This window comes from Salvia miltiorrhiza, chromosome 5 (genome assembly GCF_028751815.1).
Source record: "Salvia miltiorrhiza cultivar Shanhuang (shh) chromosome 5, IMPLAD_Smil_shh, whole genome shotgun sequence".
NCBI lineage: Eukaryota > Viridiplantae > Streptophyta > Magnoliopsida > Lamiales > Lamiaceae > Salvia > Salvia miltiorrhiza.
In genome coordinates, this window is record NC_080391.1 from 9,196,223 (window position 1) to 9,217,112 (window position 20,890).

Here is a 20,890-nt window from a genome sequence, read left to right on the forward strand (position 1 = left end):
GGAAAAATCTCGCTCCATCTTTTTGCAGCTACCTATATTTTGTAAAGATCTGTGATTCAACTACCTTGCATTTTGGTTTAGTAAGAGAGAAATATTGAGTCAAGTTTGGCTATCACTCAAAGAATATGCAGGAGAACCTTTTTTTTGGATAAATTACATAAATAAATAAATAAAAATTAAAGATCATGCGACGACGGATTCAAACCCAGGACCTGATCTTGAGCATTAATCTCTTACCGCTAGACCAACACGCACGCGCAAAAGAACCTTTTAATAGCTAGAGTTATGTTTGTAGCCTGATATGATTTGCTATGCTGCATTAGATAAAGTATATTACTACATTATATTTTCCCTATTCTTCAAATGAGTACTGATTTTCTTTTTTAGTAAATATACACACATAATTCAAGTAGAACAAAAATGAGACTTTTATTCCACTTACATACATTCAATTAATTTTTTAAAATTCATGTCATTCTAAAGTGAGCATTTATTTGGGGATATATGTAGTACTCCCTCGGTCCTTATAAAAAGTATTCATTTGTAATGGCACGAGTTTTAATAAAATAGCTGAATGTGTTCTGAGTAGAGTAAGGGTCCTACTTTATTGTGAGTGAAAAACTTACCAAAAATAGATTGGATACATTTTATGAGGACGAACGAAAATAACAAATTGGATACATTTTATGAGGACCGAGGGAGTATTAGATTTAAGGGTTAATTGCATATAAATTACTGAACTTTCAAAAAATTCTCATTTTGCACAAGAACTTTAAAATCTTTATTAAAATACTCAACTATTGATTTTTTCTCATTTTGCATATTTGTCCATTTTTCATCGTGGTGACATGGCATAAATATAGTCGTTTGGCATGAATATGCTTGTGTAGCATAAATATGATCGTATGAAAAAACATAATTAATATTGTAATGTATAGTTTGATGAAAACGACGCCATTTCAGACCCAAAATTTGATCGAAAAATGAACAAATATGCCAAATGAGAAGAAATTAGTAGTTGAGTAATTTTAATAAAGAATTTAAAGTTCATGTGCAAAATGAGAATTTGTTGAAAATTCAGTAATTTATATGTAATTAACCCTAAATTTAATTAAGCTCGTATAGTAAAGCTTCTCTAAATTAGCCGGCTAAAATACAGCCATAAATAGAAATTAAAAAATAAATCTAACCACTTCCAAACAAAAGAAAACAAAGAAAAGAAAATGAACGCAACAAATATTGATAAGTACATTTCTTAGACTAAAGAAATAAACATGTATGTGAACACATGTTATCATTTGCCTATTTATAACTATAAAGTTCATTGTAAAATGATGCACAAATTTCGACCTATTTTATAATTAAGTTTAACAGAATTTTTAAAACATTTCAATAATATTTTTGTCTTTCTTTCTAGCAAATTAACACATAAGATACAACATTTTGGCTCCAAAAATAATATTGTTGGCACATAAGATTGTTTTTGGTGCATCAATTTTCAGTGGTCGAAAAAACTAGAGGTGCCTGTTACAAATCAAAATGCAAGGACATTATCGAAACGTTTTGATGGTTGGATTACAAATAAATTGAAGTTTTGTGGGGTGGTCTGATTGCAGTTTTGATAAGAAATCATATAATAATTTGAAAAATTAAATAACAATCTACAAATAAGTCGGATTAATTCTCAAACATCATCATCAGTGGAATTGGGAAAAAAAGCTCAACACAGACAACGCTACACAAGGAGCAATTTACTGAACTCACAATGTAAGTTATGCACCCCGTTGCCAGTTAGGGTTAGTTAGGAATTGTGCTTTTGTGATATAAGTTAGACTAAGCAGTAAACTAGCTAAGTGGTTATCTCTATTGGCTATTGCAGCATTTACTTTGATGGAAAATGAGAGAGAAAAAATATATTTTCATCTTTTTTTCATCATTTTTACATATTTACTATGATATAAAATTTTCTCCGGGTATGATGAAATATTTTTTCTCGAGCAGCCCACTTCGACTTATTTTCTCTCCAATGCTGAATAATATTATCTTTGGATAGTGATGTGAAAATATTTTCCAACATTTTTTCATCTATTCATCTCTAATAAACATATGATAAAAAATGACAAAAAGATACTCCCTCCGTCCACGATATCGTTTCCACTTTTATCATTTTAGTTTGTCAACAATATCGTTTTCACTTTCATTTATGGCACTATATAGGGTACACAAACTTCACTCACAATAATAGTGGGGCCCAAACTCCACCCACAACAATTCTCACCTACAAAGTGGAAACGATATCGTGGACGAATGAAGTAATATTTTTTCATCTTTTCTTATTCATAATTTTCCAATGAACAATTTACAACCAAAACCTCTTAGGAATGCCTGAAGTAGCCAATCTGTTTCATCCATTTACCAAATAAGCAATTGTACAAATTCAAATTTAAGAAAATTTGGAACGAAATAGTATGAATTTGTACCACTCGTTTGAAGATCTGTCGTGTCACTCTGAGGAGATGGAAGAAGCCAATGCGCTAATTAGCCACATCCATGCCATTCGTACCGAGATCTGTCGTGGCAAGGACTTGTATAAATGGTTTCATTCGTGCCACCTGCTCCGAGATTTGTCCCGCATATGCGAGGAAGGAGTGGAACGGAAAAATTATTTTGTTCCAAGTGAATATCGCCCAGTCGGAAATGTATTGGGGGTGAAGAAGACAACAATCTCTAACCTCCCCAAATTCATCATCGCTGCCACCCACACGATGCTTTCTTCCAGTGCAAGAAAGTGACGAAAATGATGAAAAATAAAAATTTTGTTTAAGAATTTAGTTAGATTTTGTGTTAGTTTTAAGATTTTGTATTGATTTGATCATATGATCACTTGAATTTTTCGCAAAATGAATAAATAAATAAATAGAATGTTGGTTCAATTATAGTTGGATTTGTTAGAACAAACTATAAATCTATAATTTTTTATTGGGCCATTTTTGCGGTACGAATGATACTAAATGACATATTCACACTATTCGTCCTCATTGCTAGCGTAACAAACTTGCCACGAATAATACAGAATGACATATTCGTACAATTCGTCGCAATTGTTGTCACTCCAGACCCTGACATGAATAGTGTGAAATCGAATTAATGTTTGTACCATTCGTGCTAAATACTTGGCGCGACAAACACTCGGACGAGTGGCATGAATACATTATTTCGTACTATTTATCACAGGTGATGGCACAACAGAGATTGTGACGAATGATGCGAAATTGAATATCCGTACGATTCGTGTCAATTGCTGATACAAATTACAAGACTATATTTTTTTTAAATGACAAAAAATATACTATTTTTGTGGGACGAATGATACGAAATGACATATTCATGCAAACACTTGTGCGACAAAAGATTGAGACGATTAAAGGAAAGAAATGACTTATTCTTAAAATTTGTCCCAACATTTGGCACAACAGACCTTGGAACAAATAGTACAAACATGCCATTAAATATCAGTTGTCCATGCTGATGTATCGACAATTGTTAGAACGAATGGTATGAATTAACATAAAATAACACAAAATAGCACAAATTCAAAACAACGTTTTATTAATATCCTTTATTTTACAAACAAATACAAATGCAAATCTCACAAGAATAACCCTAAACGCCTGAACTATATATACAATAACTTTAAATGAATACCACTGGCTGAGCTGGTAAATCCTTGTTCTGGGTATGTATTACGGGAGAGGCTGGATATTGGTTTTCTCACCACCCCAAAAAAGTACTCGCTGACATAAACATCCCAGAACGGTATGAAATGCCCTATTTCGTACCATTCGTGTTGCGTATATGTGCGATAGATCATCTATGAACAAACATAATGGATGGACAAAGTGGAAGTGTTGGCCCCTTCCATTCCTCCGGTAACAAAACAGATCTTGAAACAGATGATACAAATTTATACCATAAAATCACAAAAGCATAAATGTCAGGGTTTGAGAAAGAGAGTGAGAACAAAGAAAAGAAAGAGATGCCGTATTTTTTGTATGTGCAAGAGATAAGGATGAATGTAATTTCGTTCGAGATAATTAAATAATTTATTGAAATAATATTAAACAGATAATTATTGATTTTCATTATCTCAACAGATATTGCACACCATTAACACCCCTATATATATTATGTTATGAAATGAATACCTATTACCCCAAAAAAAAAAATCTATTGTGTAACCTAATAATCAAACTATTAGTAATTAGAATAATGTTCAATTGGGTTTAGTTCATATAATTCAAAGTTCAAACTGCCGAATCAAAATCCAGCGGCATTAATTAATTGGTTCATAAAATCACAAGCATAAATGTTAATGAAGCAAATTTACCAAAAATAAGAACATAATTATAATCCCCTACACGTCGACGTCGGCAATACTTGGCAACGCGGAGGATGAATTTGCAAATAAGAAGAAGGAAAGCCCCAATTCCCAAATTGCATACACGCAAAAACATTGATTTCAAATATGGACGTGTTTGGGATTGGATCCGTCTAATTAAAACCCCATTCTTCCTTCTCTGATTTCTCCTACCGTCTCCATCAAACTACCTTGTCGACCAGCTGAAATTTGTGTGAGAATTGAAGAAATAGAAGAAGAAGCTGAAGCGGAAGTGAAGAGAAACAAGATGATCCAGTTGCTGTTCAGCCTGATATTCGCGGAGATGGCGCTGATCGTGGCGTTCGTGTTCAAAACTCCTCTGAGGAAGCTGGTCATAATGGGGCTGGACCGCCTCAAGCGCGGCCGCGGCCCAGTCGTCGTGAAGACCATCTCCGGGACTCTCTTCGTGCTCATGGTGGCTACCGTCTACAATGTGGTGGCGATCCAGAGGCGTTGGATCCAAGATGGCGCTGAAGTTAATCCCACCGATCAGGTCATCCTCGCCAAGCACCTTCTCGAAGCTTCTCTCATGGGTAAGAATTCCTGAAATCGAATCCTTATTCGTTTCTCTCAGAATTTCTCAACTACGAACGCTATATTTTATGATTTGGATTGTTCTGTTTTGTTGAGTCTTAACTTTGCGGCGAAGCTGCATCGACTCATCTGTCGATTGCATCATTCGTGCGATTTCTCGAAGGGTGATTCTTCTGGCAATGACTATGCATAGGAAAAAGAAAATATTCAATTGTTTCTATTATATGCTTCGTGGTACTGGTTTTACTGTTTCAGTGGATTTCCAGGGTTGCTTTTATTCTATAGATTTGTTCATTCTTCTCTTTGAACGTATATTATGTCTTTGTATGCCGTGAAATTGCTCTCTTTTTTTGTCTTTATTGCGATGGTGTTTAGGAATAACAATGGTTTCATGATCCATCCTTCAACATTTCTTTTCAAGGTTATGAGGTAGACTTTAAGATTGTGAATTTTAGAGGTCTCATCTGAGTGGAGGTTTTCTTAGTTTTATTAAGACTGTGTACGAATATGAATTTGTCTTGAGTGCATATTGTATCTGGCCTTTCGGTAACAGTAAATGCCATAGTTGGACTTTTATGGACAATATCATGCAATAGCAGTTTAACTTAAACGGGCATGAAATCTGAATTGTGATACATCATGCATTGTTTCATTAACACAATGCAATCTAGTTCGTCAGAGAATTGGTAGACTGCCGGCATGAATATCCACGAATAATGTACATGGATTGGGGGAACTAGGTGCACTGTTCTATGACTAATAAATTCGAATTTAACACAAACATAATCATGTTCTTGATTGTAGGGTCTTCGATTTTCCTTAATGTGATCTTTGACTATAAGCTTATCCTGCCTCCTTATTTCTTTTCACTGGAAGTTGATAGTAACATAATATCAAAATCATCTGTTGGTGGAAACAGAGTGCTACGAAGATATAGGTGCGTTATTTATTGTCAGAGTATAGATTGCAGAATACTTGGTGAGTTTGCAGAATGCAGTTAGCTCTAACTTTAGCGAATTACTTGGATTTTAATGTGCGAGAATGCAGCTTGGCGGATTTGGCTAGAGGGACCTGGACTTCAGTATTCCGATCTAGTGATCTTGAAACTGAATGCCTTAAGCCGAATATAATTTTATCACTGTGATCGGTTTAAAATGAAGTTTTATGCTCATATTTAGTTAATCTCCAGGACCTGAGTGGACCTTGTATTTGGTATGCTCATCATTCCTCTATCATTAACACATCATTAATGTGTTTTTTGCTCTTCAGGATCTAAATACAGATGATAGATAATATTTATATTCTGAAACTCACTGCTTTAATGGTTCATCTGTTTGGAGCATTATAATTTGCCAAATATATAATATTCGTGAAATAAGGATTATACACATCATTTTTGGAATTGTATAATTTTGGTGTTCTTAATTTTTCAAAAGTTCTGATGATCCTGGGTTAATCCTTGTTCTGGCCTCTGGGACCAGCATTTTCAAGAATGATGAACTTTACCTTCCTTAGGCCTACCAACCTGCCATTTCAATTATCTTTCACTTGAAAGCTAACATGCTCCATGTTATTGTGGAATGATTTCTTTACTTTTTGCTTTAAGCATGCTGTCTTAACTGTCTTTAACACATGATATTACCTGGTTAAATATTTTATTGCACAAGTCAGAAGAGTACCCATGTTGTGCTCAAGAAAAGAAGAAGACATATCCATGTTGCAGAATTGCTCTACTTTTGTCAAGATTTGAATATGTATTATAAATTCTGGTGCAGGATTCTCCCTTTTCCTTGCCCTGATGATTGACAGGCTGCATCACTACATCCGAGAACTGCGTATAAGAAGGAAGAGCGCTGAAGCAGTGAAAAAACAAAACCGAGTATTTGATGATAACAGGCCTCCAGCGCCTGAGGAAATCAAAGTACTGGAAGACGAGATGAGTAAAATGCGTGGAATGATAGGTAAGCTAGAGAAACAGCTTGAAGAAAAAAATAAAGAGGCAGGCAGTGCGGAAGCCAATGCAATGGCCTTGAAGAAGCAATCAGAAGGCTTTCTTCTTGAATATGACCGCTTGCTTGAAGAGAACCAAAACCTTCGAAGCCAACTGCAATCTCTAGATCGAAAATTTTCCTTTTCTGAGAGCAAAAAAGTAATGTAAGGCACCTTACTATATAGTGTGGTTTTTCTTTTCTGGTTTTCTAGCACGCACTTGTGTTGTTATACAGCAGCAGCAGCACCAGTTTCCTCCATGTTCAAGTAGAAAGAGGCTCCATATTTTGTTTTCCTTTTCTTCTTTTAGTTATTTCCACAAAGAACAAATACCCAAAAATGATAAATAGTCTTTCGTTGAGATCTCTTTTTACAATCAATCAATTTTGTTTTGTATTAATATGTCTACAAATATACACGTTAGAGGAAGATATGTATTTTACGTAACCAAAGTAGTGTTTGGTATGTGTCCCATCGCACAGAATGATATACTAGTAGTAGTTTTCAAGTGGGATCTTCCCCCCAACCCGACCCTCCTAATTTGTGGGGTTAGGGAGTGGGCGTACATATTGTAAATTTGTAATCAATGGGTTATCCATAACTGTGAAAGCATGGTTACTTTCATCTCAATGGGTCCCGATTATGTACCTCTGTATGCAAACATTTGGAATTGCCTATTAGTAGATTGGAGAGGAATAGAGTTATAGAGTGGAGAATAAATGCATGTGATCAAAAATTTCAAGTAAAGTGCAAAAATATTTTATAGGTAGAGTTTATTGTACAAGGTTTTCCCCCCTCTGTAGTTCTGTACAAAATCATATCAAATTTAGAATAAAATAAATGATATCTAAACAAAAAAGAATGAAATATATGATAAATGGAAATTTTCTTTTATATAAACTAGTACATCCATTGTACAATGCACTATCATTATCGTAATTAAATGATATTTTTTAAGTAAATAAATTTTAATATAAAGTATAATTTGTAAGTAACTCAATATATGTGGATAAAAAAACAACAGTATTACATATTTTAGAAATTTTTCCTACTATACAACATTTGTAGTAGTAGTACGATCAATTCTATTACCCTCACAAATCAAAATTTTGAGTCCAAGCGATTGACATTGACTTTTGTTGATCGTTATTGCATAAAAGACGATTAAAAGAAGCTAATGTTGCTCAAAATTAAATGGCAATCTTAAATTTATTGGAGTCAGTGATATTCTTATAATCAAAACTTTGTTGTTCAGCATTTTGTCCGATAAGAAATTGTGCTTCCAAAACATGTATGTATACCAAATCTTGTTATTATAAGTGGAGTGCCATAACATAATCTATTATCATGATTGATGTTTCTCAACAACATAATTGGAGTTTTCGCCTTCAAATATATTTCATAATTCGGTACTCATGAACATTTGATACTAAACAAAAATTCAAATGTATGTACTTGCTGCAACAATATATTTGAATTTGATTTAGATATTGAGTCTAAGCTTTGTATAATTGACCTTCACCCTTGTTAAAATAATATTACTATGTTGGTCCTTAACAAGTACGTATTAGTGTATGGGGAGAGGGAGAGAATATACCAATTGCAACTTTTCGTTGCTTTTCAGAGTAGTGCCTACTGAATTGATTCAACTAATAATGAGTCAATTGATGTTGAGACTAATCAACTAGCTAAAGGAGACTTATCAAATTCCAGTTAAGCTTGTTCAAACTAGGCAATCAGTTATCGATCCTTAAAGTTAAAATTTGAAAATAAAATAAAATAAATAAATCGGTTGTAATATAAGTAAAAAATGATCGGTACGCCCACCTCTCTAACGACCAAAATTCCAATAGTAAATAACGGTTGTAGTACGCCTATTTTCTTATAGTGAAGTTTGTATTGTATATCGCAACTAGAAGGTGGCATTCTGCATGGCACCCTCGGGCTCCACGCGCATTAGGCGTGCTAAAAGAATAGGAAGGAAACAGAGGGCAATCACACGTTGATACAATGTGATGAAGACTACGACGTAATGAATGAAGCCAATTGCAAACAAGCAGAGAGCAGTCTCCTTCCAATCGCATTCCCCATCATCGGCAAATGGATAACGACCTCTTCTCGCTGGTGAACCACTGGTCGTAGAGCTTGATGCCGAGGATCACGATTAAGCCCTCGTGTGCAAGAATCATGTGCGGCGTAGCTCGCAACAGAAGAAGCCAGGAGATCCCTATGTGAGTACTCTGCCCGAAACACACACATCAGAACGCTATTAGGGCGAGGGTGCAGAGACACATACATGCATCACCAGCCCCAAAATATGAAGAACGATTCGTGATTTCTCATCACTTAATTTTCAAATTTTATTACTTTACTTTTATCAATATAATAAAATTTCTTTTTAATAAAATTTATTTTGGTTCAATATTGAAAAATTATACTCATTATTTTATTTATATATAATTTTTAGTTTAACATTGCTAACAAATATAGAATTATAGAAGGAATGTAATTAATTTTTTATAATTTTCAAGTATAATTGACTCTACGGGTTAGCCCGAAACCCGAAAATCCAAAATTATTGTGAAAATTTGTTATTCGAAAAATTTTCAATGACTCATAATTGAATAACCCATAATCAGATAAGACTGACTTGAAACCTAATAAATATACCCGCTCAACATTCGTATATGCCTTCCACTTCAAAGTATTTACATATACCTTCCACCAAAAATAGTTCAGTGATATAATGCTATCTTTTGCAAGAAGGAGAATTGACGAGTAATTAATAAAATCTACGAATAAATTTCTTGTAATGTAAAAATATATAAACATTTAAATTTCACCACATTAACTAAATTACAACTATTCATATTAGAGATGACACTCACTAGTCACTACATCCTAACCCTACCTCAACTTCAAATCATTTATCCCACTTTTGGCCTCACTTTAGATACATATCATATTTTTTTAATTGACTAGCAGAAAGAACGTACGTTGTACGTGTAATTAATATTATTTTAATTAGTAATCTATTATTTAAAAAAATCTATTAATTCACTACTTTTATTAGATAATTTATTGGATTAATATATTTATTTATAAGCATTATCAATAACTATAGATATAAAGTATTCTTTATTTATAAATTTGGGTGACAAATAAATGTATATCAAAATAGATTTATATTTTCTAAATATAATAATAAATATATAACAAGGGTAAAATATTCAATCCACAAGTTGTGCCTTAGAGTCGTGCTACTTTGATCTCAGTATATTTCCTTAAAACAATCAATATATTGTTAATTAACGAAGTATTTTTCCCATATAAAGATACGTGTTCACTATATTCCCGGTTATTGTTCATTATAATAAATCTCATTTCTTATCTTACTAAAATGTTAAATGAACAAATTTATACACTAATATTGTTAAATTTAGTTAGATGGCAATCGAGGTTCAGATACTCGGGTGCTATATTCAAGGATGGATCCAGGATTGATTTATCATTAGGTCAAAACATGCACATGCATCCCAGACGGCCACACAAACACAAAAGGCTTCGTTACTATTAACTCTGGAGGAGGGTCCGGATGAAGAGGACGACACTACGAAAACATGCAGGGTGCATTTAATACACACAATTTTTAAGACAGCTTATATACCAAGAAAGCTAGGCTATTTCTGTATTGGAAACAACTCAGAATAGTTGACTCGAGCATCACAAAGCAACCACAAGACTTATCAAACTCCAGCACTACAGGAATAGAAAGTCTCCCATACAAAGTTAAGCATTCATGCGATGTCTGCTCATGGATAAAAAGAAACAACCATATTAACATTAAGGAGATGATGCGGAGCGACCTCGTCTAAGCAGCTTCAGCAAATCCAACTCTCTCTTTTCCAAAGTCGAACACAGTGTGGTACCGCCCCATAAACATGTCTCCCAGTATCCTGCCAGCCACAAAACTCATCATCTGTTCGAATAAACAATCATCCATTACTTCTGGGAGGGACAAAACTTACCAAAGAGGTCCACGGGGTGGAGGAATGTCAAGACCGGTGAAGCCGCTTATGCATTGAGCTGCCGCACCCTCACCTACCTTGAGTATGTACTGATTATACCACCATAAAATTACCAATCATTAGTATGAACCAAAGTGTCAAATGTTGGCTCAGTAGCCACACTTCTCTTTCATGAAGCTACACAGTCAGTAGCCTCATTCACTTTCAAAGTTTGCTGCTTTCATTTTCTTTTCTTTGGAAATACGAACTTGGCCCAACACTGGGTACTTAATCATGCAACTATATCTATTTATCTCAACTCATGAAGTTTCAGGTTTTCATAAATAAATAAAGCGGTGGCTGGATTTTTTATTAAGAGAGGAAGGTCTTCTATGTTGTGTTTCCTATTTGATCAGCAAGAACATATGTCACCAGATTAAAAACACATTGACTTGCAGAATTAGGAAGGTGTACCACGAAGAACCATAGACTGAAAAGAACATAATATATGTATTTCTCTTTTCTGAAAGAAGAAAGGGCATGCATTAATTCCATACTAATCATGATTTGCTCATCTGCCCAACTTGCCTCCATTTCGTAACTACTACCAATCAAATAAAGATATGGCCATCTCTTCTTAAAAAAAAAAAGTAAAGATAGATGGCCATACGCAGATGCATATATATACCAGTTTTAGATATCTATAGATGAGTTGTAGAATGCAAGTATTAGTTCTTCTGTGTGAAGTGGGATTACCCCAAGCAGGGAGAGGAGAAGCTAGAACAGTTGGGTCTCAGAACAAACTATATTGTTTTTGGATAGTAGTTAGTACTATATAATTTCAATTGAGGTGCTTACACTGAAAAATATCTATTGACATAGACCGAAAAAAATATATTGATATAACGTATGTACCAATTACTCGGCGGGAAGAGGAGCTTCTAGATTATTAAACTAGCAAAAAGCCAAAACTACGTATTAATTACTGATCGTATCGAGGAAGAACAACTATGCCCAGTGATCATCAGAGACTTAAAATACAGACAATACTTTGATTAGCAACTAAAGCAAGAGGTGTATACATACCTCCTGGGGGGAGAGATCAAAAACTTTGCCGCCAATTGTGAATGAGACGGTTGGCATGGAAGAAATGCTTGCACAATCAACAGCTGACTCTCCCATGGGACTTGGGAGTCGCTCACAAAGCTACAATTTTGTCATGCTACAAGTTACCACTATGCGAGAGTACAGAAGAAACAAAAAAGTCTAGGAATACACAAGGGTACCTCATTGACATAGTTCAAGATGCGATCTTGAGTTTGGTTTTGCCTAAGTTGTTTTTGCATCCAAACAACAGCCATTTCACAGACAGAGCACATTGCGTCATTTGAACCAGATGATTTTCCATCTTTTGCATCCACCACACTCTCAATTCCCGCACTATACAGAGAAGTGTAAAGAACTAAAATCAAACACAAAGACCAAACACAGTCAAAAGCACTTGTCCAGACCACCAGTTCACATTTATAGTCAATATACTGGTCCAAGACGGGAATTAAAAAAGACGGGGTACGATGCTGAGAGTAAAATTAAAAAAATTCACCTCACACCACGGGTCCCATCAAATGTGCATAGACCAACTTGGGAGCATACCTTCTTTGGTTGAGTCTGTCACATTAAACACAGTATATGTGAGGAAGACATCAGGCCCCTATGGAACTTCAGAACTATGTGAGGCAACATTGAATTGTTGACCATACCTCTGCCATAAGAAGTTCCATGATCGCTTGCCCATATTGTTCAACAACAGCTTTGCATTCTTGGCTAACGACTCCAGCAGCCCCAATAGCATGGTTAATCATTGCCACCACAGTCTACAAACATCTCAAGGTCACATCAAACAGTCCAACAAGCTTCAAACCATTAAATGAAACTCACCATTTTTTTCTGTAATTTGTAAAGACTAAATCTAAAATTCTATGTATAAACATATGTAAAGCATTATTGTAAAAACTGGAGAGACGTAAAGAAAATTTCATTCTAATATCTGTCCCTAGCCTCTCTCTCACAAGTACACAAATCATAATGTAAAATACTTCCTTCAATATGGATTAAATACGTAACCATAGGAAACATCAGTTTTCACCTCAATGAAATATACATCCCATTAGAAGCACAATCAGAATATATGCGCGTCCATGCCACGTAAGAATATTGAAGGTTGTAATGCTAAAATAGAGTGCAACGCATAATGCAAGACAAAAAACTAAGACCATTCAAAATAAATCATTTGAAACAAGACGCAAGCATATACCGTCGGACCCGCAAAGAGAGAAGTTCCAGAGTCTGCAATTGCAGAACACCCACCACTGCAGTACCCTATGACACACAATATGTTAAAAGATTGATTCATTAGAAACACGCACAATATGAGATTGTGCATGGAAATGACTCCTAAGATTATTTTTATCACTCTGTCGAAGAGGCTAATGCCGCATGGAACCACTGAAACAAGTACATACCACTTTCTTCTCCATCAATGAGCACATCACCCATGTCAAACTGTAGACAGGACAATCCAGAGTAAAAAAAACATAATGCAACATCCTAAATAAGCTTTTAATAACAAAATTTCCTGAATAAACCAACCTGCCAGTACCCTTTCTGAGATACAGGAACATATGAATGTTTACCAATATAATGATTTGGATCAACTCCACCAAAAATTAGTTCACCACCCTCCTCATCCTTCAAATTTCGGTTGAGCCAAAATGAGAAGACAGGCTCTTTAACAAGACCTTGCTTGACCATATTGTACCTGGAAGTGACACAAATGGCTATCTATAGTATCCCTTAAATGAATGTGACATGGCGAACAAATCAAAAGCTTATCAAGAGGCTAAATGAAACAGAAACTAGGAAACCCAGGCTCTCGAAACAACCCCTTCCACAGGGGATCAACCAACATAAAGTGAGCCCAAGCAAACCAACATATGAGTAAACAACAAAAAATCATACCACACTGGAGTTGCATTTCCTACTGAGATCTCTTTGAAACCAAGTCCCAGTATGCCATCAAACTTGGCCACCAAAAATGTAACGCCAGGTTCTCTTGTTGCCTCAATAAATTCCTGGATTAAGTCAATGGCATTGCTGTAAGCAACCAAACATTACTAACCACAAAAAAATATAAACTAAAATAGCAAGGAGGACCTGGTTCTTCACAACTAGGTGACCCACTTTGACATTGTCCTCACTGAAAAATCCAGAGATAGCCCCAGTCCCATACTGGATAGCAGCAGATTTTCCTGAAGACCAAAAACAATACAACAGATTTTTATTGTTTCTCTAGCATAACCCACATCAAATCACATTGCAAATAAAATTACTAAACCATATCAATATCATGATAAAATCCTATGGACTTACACAAGGCCATGGAACTTGTTTATAGCTCAAAGGGTAAAATAGTAATGGTACAATGCAAATCAAAATATATATAGGATTCTCCAGAAAGTAAGTGCATGACCTAGGTAACATATCCAAAGAAAAAAAATTCAAGTACTAACTGCATCATATTTAGTCCCAAAAGTAGCAATGTATCAGCACAAATTAACTTTAAACTGAAAAGCATGCAATGCCATTTCTGCTATGGGGAATCTTTAGCTTGAAGAGTCCAGAAAGAAACGCAACATGCTAATATGAGAAAGGAAATGGCAGGGGATAACACACCATTCTTCCTGTAAGTACTTGATTGGCTGGACTTGTACTTGGAGTGGAAAAAACAAGGAACCTACACCGAGGAGCAAAAGCATTTATATGCCGATGCATTTATATTCAATGTGAGAACAGTTGACACATCCATTCCGTTATAGAGAAACCAATTCAAAATTTTCAACAGTAAAGACTTACAGAAAAGTAACATTTTGAGGAGGGCACCCACAGATTGGAGCTACCAGTGTCAAAGATCACAGTGAATTTCTGTGGGGGAGTACCAATACCAATCTCTCCAAAATACTGGGCATCCATGTAGTTCTTCAGCGCAACAATGTCAGTATCTGCAGACTCACTAAGTTTACCTCGGAAACTATACTTCCTAATTGAAGCTCTCAATTTTTCTGCTTCTTTAGACTCAAGCCCAGCAGCTAGTCGATTGTTTTGATCAAACTTCAACTTTTTTAGTCCTATTCTTAGCAATCCATCATCCGATGCAGAAAATGCAAGAGAAAAGAACAGGCTTGAAAGGAAAAAGGTGACAGCAACAGCTTTAAGTCTGGTTCCCATTTTCCCTGAAACACGGATTAACAAGTTATTCTACTATTCTTCGAAGACTACAATCACGCCACTAGAAAATCAAAAAGACTCCAAGCAAGCAGCAACATGCTATATCACTACTGTGTGTGCTCCCTGACAGTGACAGTTGAATGCTAATTTTATCAACTTGGTATGCATTTCTTTTAGATTCCATAACACGAGGATTGAAGCAACCATTCTGAAAGACGGATCCTTATTCCTTTCTAACATACTTTAGTACTTTACCAACCATGCAATCAGAAAATCGTCAATTTGGTCACTTTCCCTTTTTACCAGCATACACAAACAAATCAGAAAAGAAGTGAATTTAAAACTACAGAACAACACAAGGTACATTTTTGAAAAAAGAGGACAGGAAACAGAAAAATCAAGGACAAAAATCTGTAATCCATATTCGTAGTGCATGCGTTGTCTAAAGAAGGAAACACCAAAATCAATAGGGGAAAAACATTACAAACGGAAAATGGATGATTGAAACCTAACAAAAACTTTTCAATCACCATCTTTCTTTCTTCTTCTTCCTTTTTTTTTTTTTTTTTTTCCGGTAATTGGTCTTTGGAGCACTACCAAAAAGTGCTCCGAGTATTGAACAAAACGCCAGATGAAATAATTCTGCAACCGAAAAAAAAACTATAGGAATACAAACGCATGCTCAAGATATGCACACACTCACCGAAACGTTGAAGACAGACGAGATCAAAACCAATCTGAGAAGGTAGCAGTGAAGAAAGAGATGAATGGGAGGAGGGTGGTGAATATATAAGAGAACCGAAATATATTTTGATTTTTGAGAGAGAGCTACAGTTTTCCGAAAATCGCAGCCGTCGATAAAAGACTCGTACTTTATACAGCCGTTGGATTATCGACAAATGTCATTCTCACGAGATGCACTTTTACTAAAATGCTAGATAGTATGTTCGCGTGTGTCGCGGCGCATGAAGGTTATGATCCGCAACACGATCAGAGCCGTGGGATTTGATCGAACGGTGGATAGTGGTCATGGACATACGAGAGTGAGGTAGGTCGGTGATAAGGATGGAATAACGTGCTAGCGGACGACGTCGCAGAGAGGGGCATCAGGCAAAGCGCAAATGTGTAACTGACGGCTTACGTGTCAGCAAAGCATGCTAGGTAGCGTAACACGCGACGCATGGGTTTTGGGGGGTTTTATCTTTCTTTTTTCGTTTTATTTTTTCACCTTTCTTTTAGGTTGGGAATATAAGGTTCTTTTTGCTTATAGATTAAGCAAGACAGAAATAGAGAATAAATTAATTAATGACGTATTGACTATTTCTGTCTGGATAGGCTTATGTTCATTCAAGAATAATTTCCTTTAGTATAATGATTTATTTTTCAAGATTGATCATTTTAACTAAAGGTTTTCTTTTTAAATTAGATTAGTATGATATTTAATGGCAATATGTTTGTATAGAGAATGTCCAATAAATACTACGTGAATCTTATAAAAAGATAGAGACTAAAAACTTGGCTGTGGACGTCTACAATCCAGAATTAGATCTAATCTAATTTGAATTGAATAATTAATTTAAATAAATTATATTGATTAAAATAACAAGGAGCCACATTGTGCAGGTGTTGGCTCGGGAGTGTGAAATAACTATATGTGGTAGATAGTGTGCCACTATGTGTGCAGTTCGGCAAGCCCAACTAATTTATAGATACTTAATCAAAATGTATACACTAGGCTATTTGATTGATTTTGGGCTTGCTCAAATGGATTACAACCCAATAAATTGATCAAATTGGTCGCATTAGTTTCATCTCGTGATTTTATTTTATTGATTATGAATCTTCGTTGACTATAGTCATTTATATATTTCATTCAAAAATGCAATGGGTTGGATAGGGCAGAAAATAACATAAAAACGTCAAGTTTGTCATTGCTTTCTAGTTCAAGTAATACGCCACGGGCTGTGTTAAGTCTGAATACCCACCAAAATTTGGGCCATCTAAAGTGGCTAAATCGAATTTATGTTGGGCCTTATCTTAAATCCATAGACTGGTCAGTCATTTCAGTTGCAGTGTACCAATTTACTTGGTACTTAAAATCATCATATCACTTTCTTTATTTCCAATATATTTTTGTGGGTGTGCGTTGACCTAATGGTAGAAGATTAATGTTCAATATCTTGGATCTTGAGTTCGAGTTTTTTATCATCTGGTCTTTAAAAATTTCTTTAATTACTTATATAATTTATAAAAAATAAAATATAATCATCATATCACAAAGTCCGAGCCAACAGATTGTTGAAGTCGTGGCAAGCAAGCAGAACACTAAAAAAAGAACGTGTAATGTATGTTTGTAAATCTATATCGTGAAGGATGTGATAACTGATAAATATAGCATGAATATGGTGATGACGAGAAACAAGAACTTAGAGTGTTTGGTTTGATATATAGAGAAGATAGATAAGATTGATAGAATAAAGTATGATTTAATTATTTTTTTTTTTGAAGGGAATGATTTAATTATTTAGGTTTAGTAGTATTCCACCCAGTGGCGGATTCAGGGGGCTAGCCCCCTCCCAATTTTTTTTTTTTTTTAAATTTCAAATATATATATATATATAATCAGGGGGCTTAGCCCACTGGCCACCGGGTCCTCACTTAAGTGAAGTGATCCGGGTTCGATCCATCTTGGGAGCGAATTGGAGATTGGAGATATAAGGTGGATTTGGTGAATGGAGAGATAAGGTGGTTCTTGGAGTGGATGAGGAACGAATTACTAACATCTAACATGACTTTGCCCGATCAAAATAAATAAATATATATATATATATATATATATATATATATATATATATATGGAGATGTTCAAGAAAGAACCACTAAATAAAAGAAGAACGGAGAATCATTTTCAGCCATTCGATCATCAAGATCTACGGTGGATGCATCATCTTGTTGGATGAATTTAGTCATTCGATCATCAAGATCTACGGTGGATGCATCATCTTGTTGGATGAATGCAGATCCTGGATTCGAATCCTGAATGGAGCAATTTTTATTATTTTTTTAGTGCATTAATTTTAACAGCGAATGCATTAATTTTTTACAGTGGATGCATTAGATTTGATGGTTCTCACGTTCTCATAAATAATGTAGTTCTCTCTAAAACCACACCTTATATATATATATATATATATATATATATATATATATATATATATATATGTGTGTGTGTGTGTGTGTGTGTGTGTGTGTATGTATATATGTATGTATGTATGTATGTATGTATGTGTTTATAAATAAAGAAAACATATACCCAACCATCCAAATTAATTGCTTGACATTGTACATTGGTTTGTTACATTTATATTATTTTATTTTTATTTTCTTATTTAATTTTTAATGTTGAATTTGAGTCCATTCTAAAGTTAAAAGTAAAAGTACTAATTATTAACAATGAAAATTAGTTTATTTGTTTATAAAATGAAATATATTTTTTTAAAAAATGCATAAAAGTATGTTTTATATGCTTTCAATCTACTTGATGTTGAATTAATTGAATTGCAAACAATTATCTATTATATTAAGTGATTGTTAAATAAATGCATGAAAATGAAGTGTACGAAATGCTAAAAAAAATTGCTTCGGGGACTCCCGCCCCCGAACCCCCATGTAAATGTCTTCAAACACCATAAATCAACAAATTCAGCCCCCCAACCTCAAATCTTGGATCCGCCCCTAATTCCACCTGTGCATATAGCATCAACATGCTATATCAACTGCTAAGAATACTTTATTCCACAATAAAAGAATAAAAAAAAATGTTAAATGATGGTAAAGATTAAATATACTCCCTCCGTCCGCCAAAAGTGGACCATTTTTACTATATTGGGCGTCCGCAAAGAGTATACCACTTTCCTTTTATAGAAATGGTCTCACCATCCACTTTAATATTTTATCATTACAAACACTCTTTATTTACAAAAAAATCACCCCAAATTCAATTTCAACCACACATCTCATAAAGTGGTGGGACCCTTTCTCCACTACATCAAAATCATTACCAATTTTATTAAATCTCGTGCCTAGCCAAAGTGGTCCACTTTTGGCGGACGAAGGGAGTATATAATTATCAATGATGAGTCAATTTTTAGCTTCAAGACTCCCTTCGAAATGTTGACTGTTTCCTAGAATTATTGATAATATAATATTATCAACATTCAATCTAATATTGCTGGAGGCAACATTGATTCTAATCAGCATAATTTTATACTTGACAAAGTTGGCATTCAAATAACTCAATTCAATTAATAAACATTTTAAAACAAATTCAATTGCTAAAACTTGATTGCATCTAGCTTTTCGACTCAAGTATTATTTTCTAACCACAAAAAATTGAATGTCATAGAGTTAGATTCAATAACACTATTGATGGAGTATTTTATTTGATTGATAAATTTATTATGAGAAAATGAGGAATAATAAAAAAAATCTTTTTTTCCTTCATTTAAAAGAGTATTCAATCTTTTCTCACACCTCATTTTCATTTTAGAAAATGATAATATTATCACACAAAAAATAAAGGAATAATATCATCCCTCGTTGGAGTGAAAGGGGAGGGATGATAAATGATAGTAGAATTCTTTTTTGTAGAAAATGTGGGAGAAGAAAGAAGATATTTAAAGAGAAAATATTTATTATCTTTTATTTTTTTTATGATAAATTTATGGAAAATAAATATGAAAATTTGAGAAAATGTATAATACTAATAAAAAAGAAATGTAAAAACGGGGGAGACGGTGAAGACACATGGAAATGATAGTGCAAGTGAGTGGCAAAAGGTACTTGTACGGTTGAGCAAGTACGGTGGGATTTCGCCTTTGTATAATTCAAACTAGGAAAAGGAAAAGTGCATCATGCAACCACTTCCACTTTTTCAACACGTTTTCTGGCCGCACGCAACTTAATTATGGATTATTTTAACTTGTCCAATTCATATTTATGTGGACCGCTTTTTTGTATTTCGGGAATTCTACATTGTTTGCAAACATATTTTTCTCTGAATTATCGCTTCGTCTTTTAATTTAAATAACAATATGCAAAATAATTTATCCTCATTTTTCGATGATAATAAGCGCATACTTCCCATATAGTATGGCAATTAATAACCATCCATTCTACTCTATTTACTGATTATTATTAATAAATTATTATTGAGATCACAGTCTTTCTACAGATCCGCCGAACTCCTCGAGTTAATAATTGCATCTTAGTACATGGTGCACCAGCTAGCTAATCGTCGTTTATTTAATTACCTACTCACACGTATAATATTGAAATTGATGATCACATTCGATCCGGAAAAATATCTCATGCTATGTGACAAAATTCTAAAGCATTTCCGAATTATAAGGTTAGCCGCTAGCTTCCGAGAGAAGTGTCAACAGAGGCAGGATGATCACGTCAACACAACTTAAACTAAGGGGGGTGTATTCGTTGTAAAATTTAATGGATTTCTATGGATTTTAAAAGTCTGGGTGTATTCGTTCAAGACTTTTAAAAGTCTGCAGAAATCTGGGTGTATTCGTTCAAGACTTTTAAAAGTCCATATAAATCTGGGTGTATTCGTTCCAAACTTTTT

The 20,890-nt window shown here is 34.4% G+C and overlaps 2 protein-coding genes across 2 annotated transcripts; one reads left to right on the forward strand and one right to left on the reverse strand.

Annotated features, from left to right (window-relative positions):
• The first annotated feature begins 4,403 nt into the window (after positions 1–4,403).
• Positions 4,404–7,322, forward strand: LOC130985814 (uncharacterized). The gene is made up of 2 exons (XM_057908953.1): positions 4,404–4,971; positions 6,748–7,322. The coding sequence occupies exons 1-2, from the start codon at positions 4,686–4,688 to the stop codon at positions 7,128–7,130; spliced, it is 669 nt and encodes a 222-aa protein (XP_057764936.1). The 5' UTR covers positions 4,404–4,685; the 3' UTR covers positions 7,131–7,322.
• A 3,382-nt stretch (positions 7,323–10,704) lies between these two features.
• On the reverse strand, positions 10,705–16,113 carry LOC130985816 (aspartic proteinase-like). The gene is made up of 14 exons (XM_057908955.1): positions 15,956–16,113; positions 14,881–15,257; positions 14,701–14,761; positions 14,182–14,276; positions 13,987–14,099; positions 13,618–13,786; positions 13,491–13,530; positions 13,283–13,347; positions 12,729–12,842; positions 12,572–12,636; positions 12,255–12,408; positions 12,055–12,174; positions 10,990–11,078; positions 10,705–10,917 (listed from the first exon to the last, which is right to left on the reverse strand). The coding sequence occupies exons 2-14, from the start codon at positions 15,250–15,252 to the stop codon at positions 10,833–10,835; spliced, it is 1,542 nt and encodes a 513-aa protein (XP_057764938.1). The 5' UTR covers positions 15,253–15,257; positions 15,956–16,113; the 3' UTR covers positions 10,705–10,832.
• Positions 16,114–20,890: the final 4,777 nt, after the last annotated feature.

What these genes read in the sequence shown, in the direction of transcription:
- LOC130985814 (XM_057908953.1), top strand. Translation starts at nt 4,686, where the DNA reads ATGATCCAGTTGCTGTTCAGCCTGATATTCGCGGAGATGGCGCTGATC. An exon ending in TCTCGAAGCTTCTCTCATGG is followed by an intron (nt 4,972 to 6,747) that starts GTAAGAATTCCT and finishes ATTCTGGTGCAG; the next exon opens with GATTCTCCCTTTTCCTTGCC.
- LOC130985816 (XM_057908955.1), bottom strand. Translation starts at nt 15,252, where the DNA reads ATGGGAACCAGACTTAAAGCTGTTGCTGTCACCTTTTTCCTTTCAAGC. An exon ending in CATTGATGGAGAAGAAAGTG is followed by an intron (nt 13,348 to 13,490) that starts GTATGTACTTGT and finishes TGTGTGTCATAG; the next exon opens with GGTACTGCAGTGGTGGGTGT. An exon ending in CTCTCTTTGCGGGTCCGACG is followed by an intron (nt 12,843 to 13,282) that starts GTATATGCTTGC and finishes AGATGTTTGTAG; the next exon opens with ACTGTGGTGGCAATGATTAA.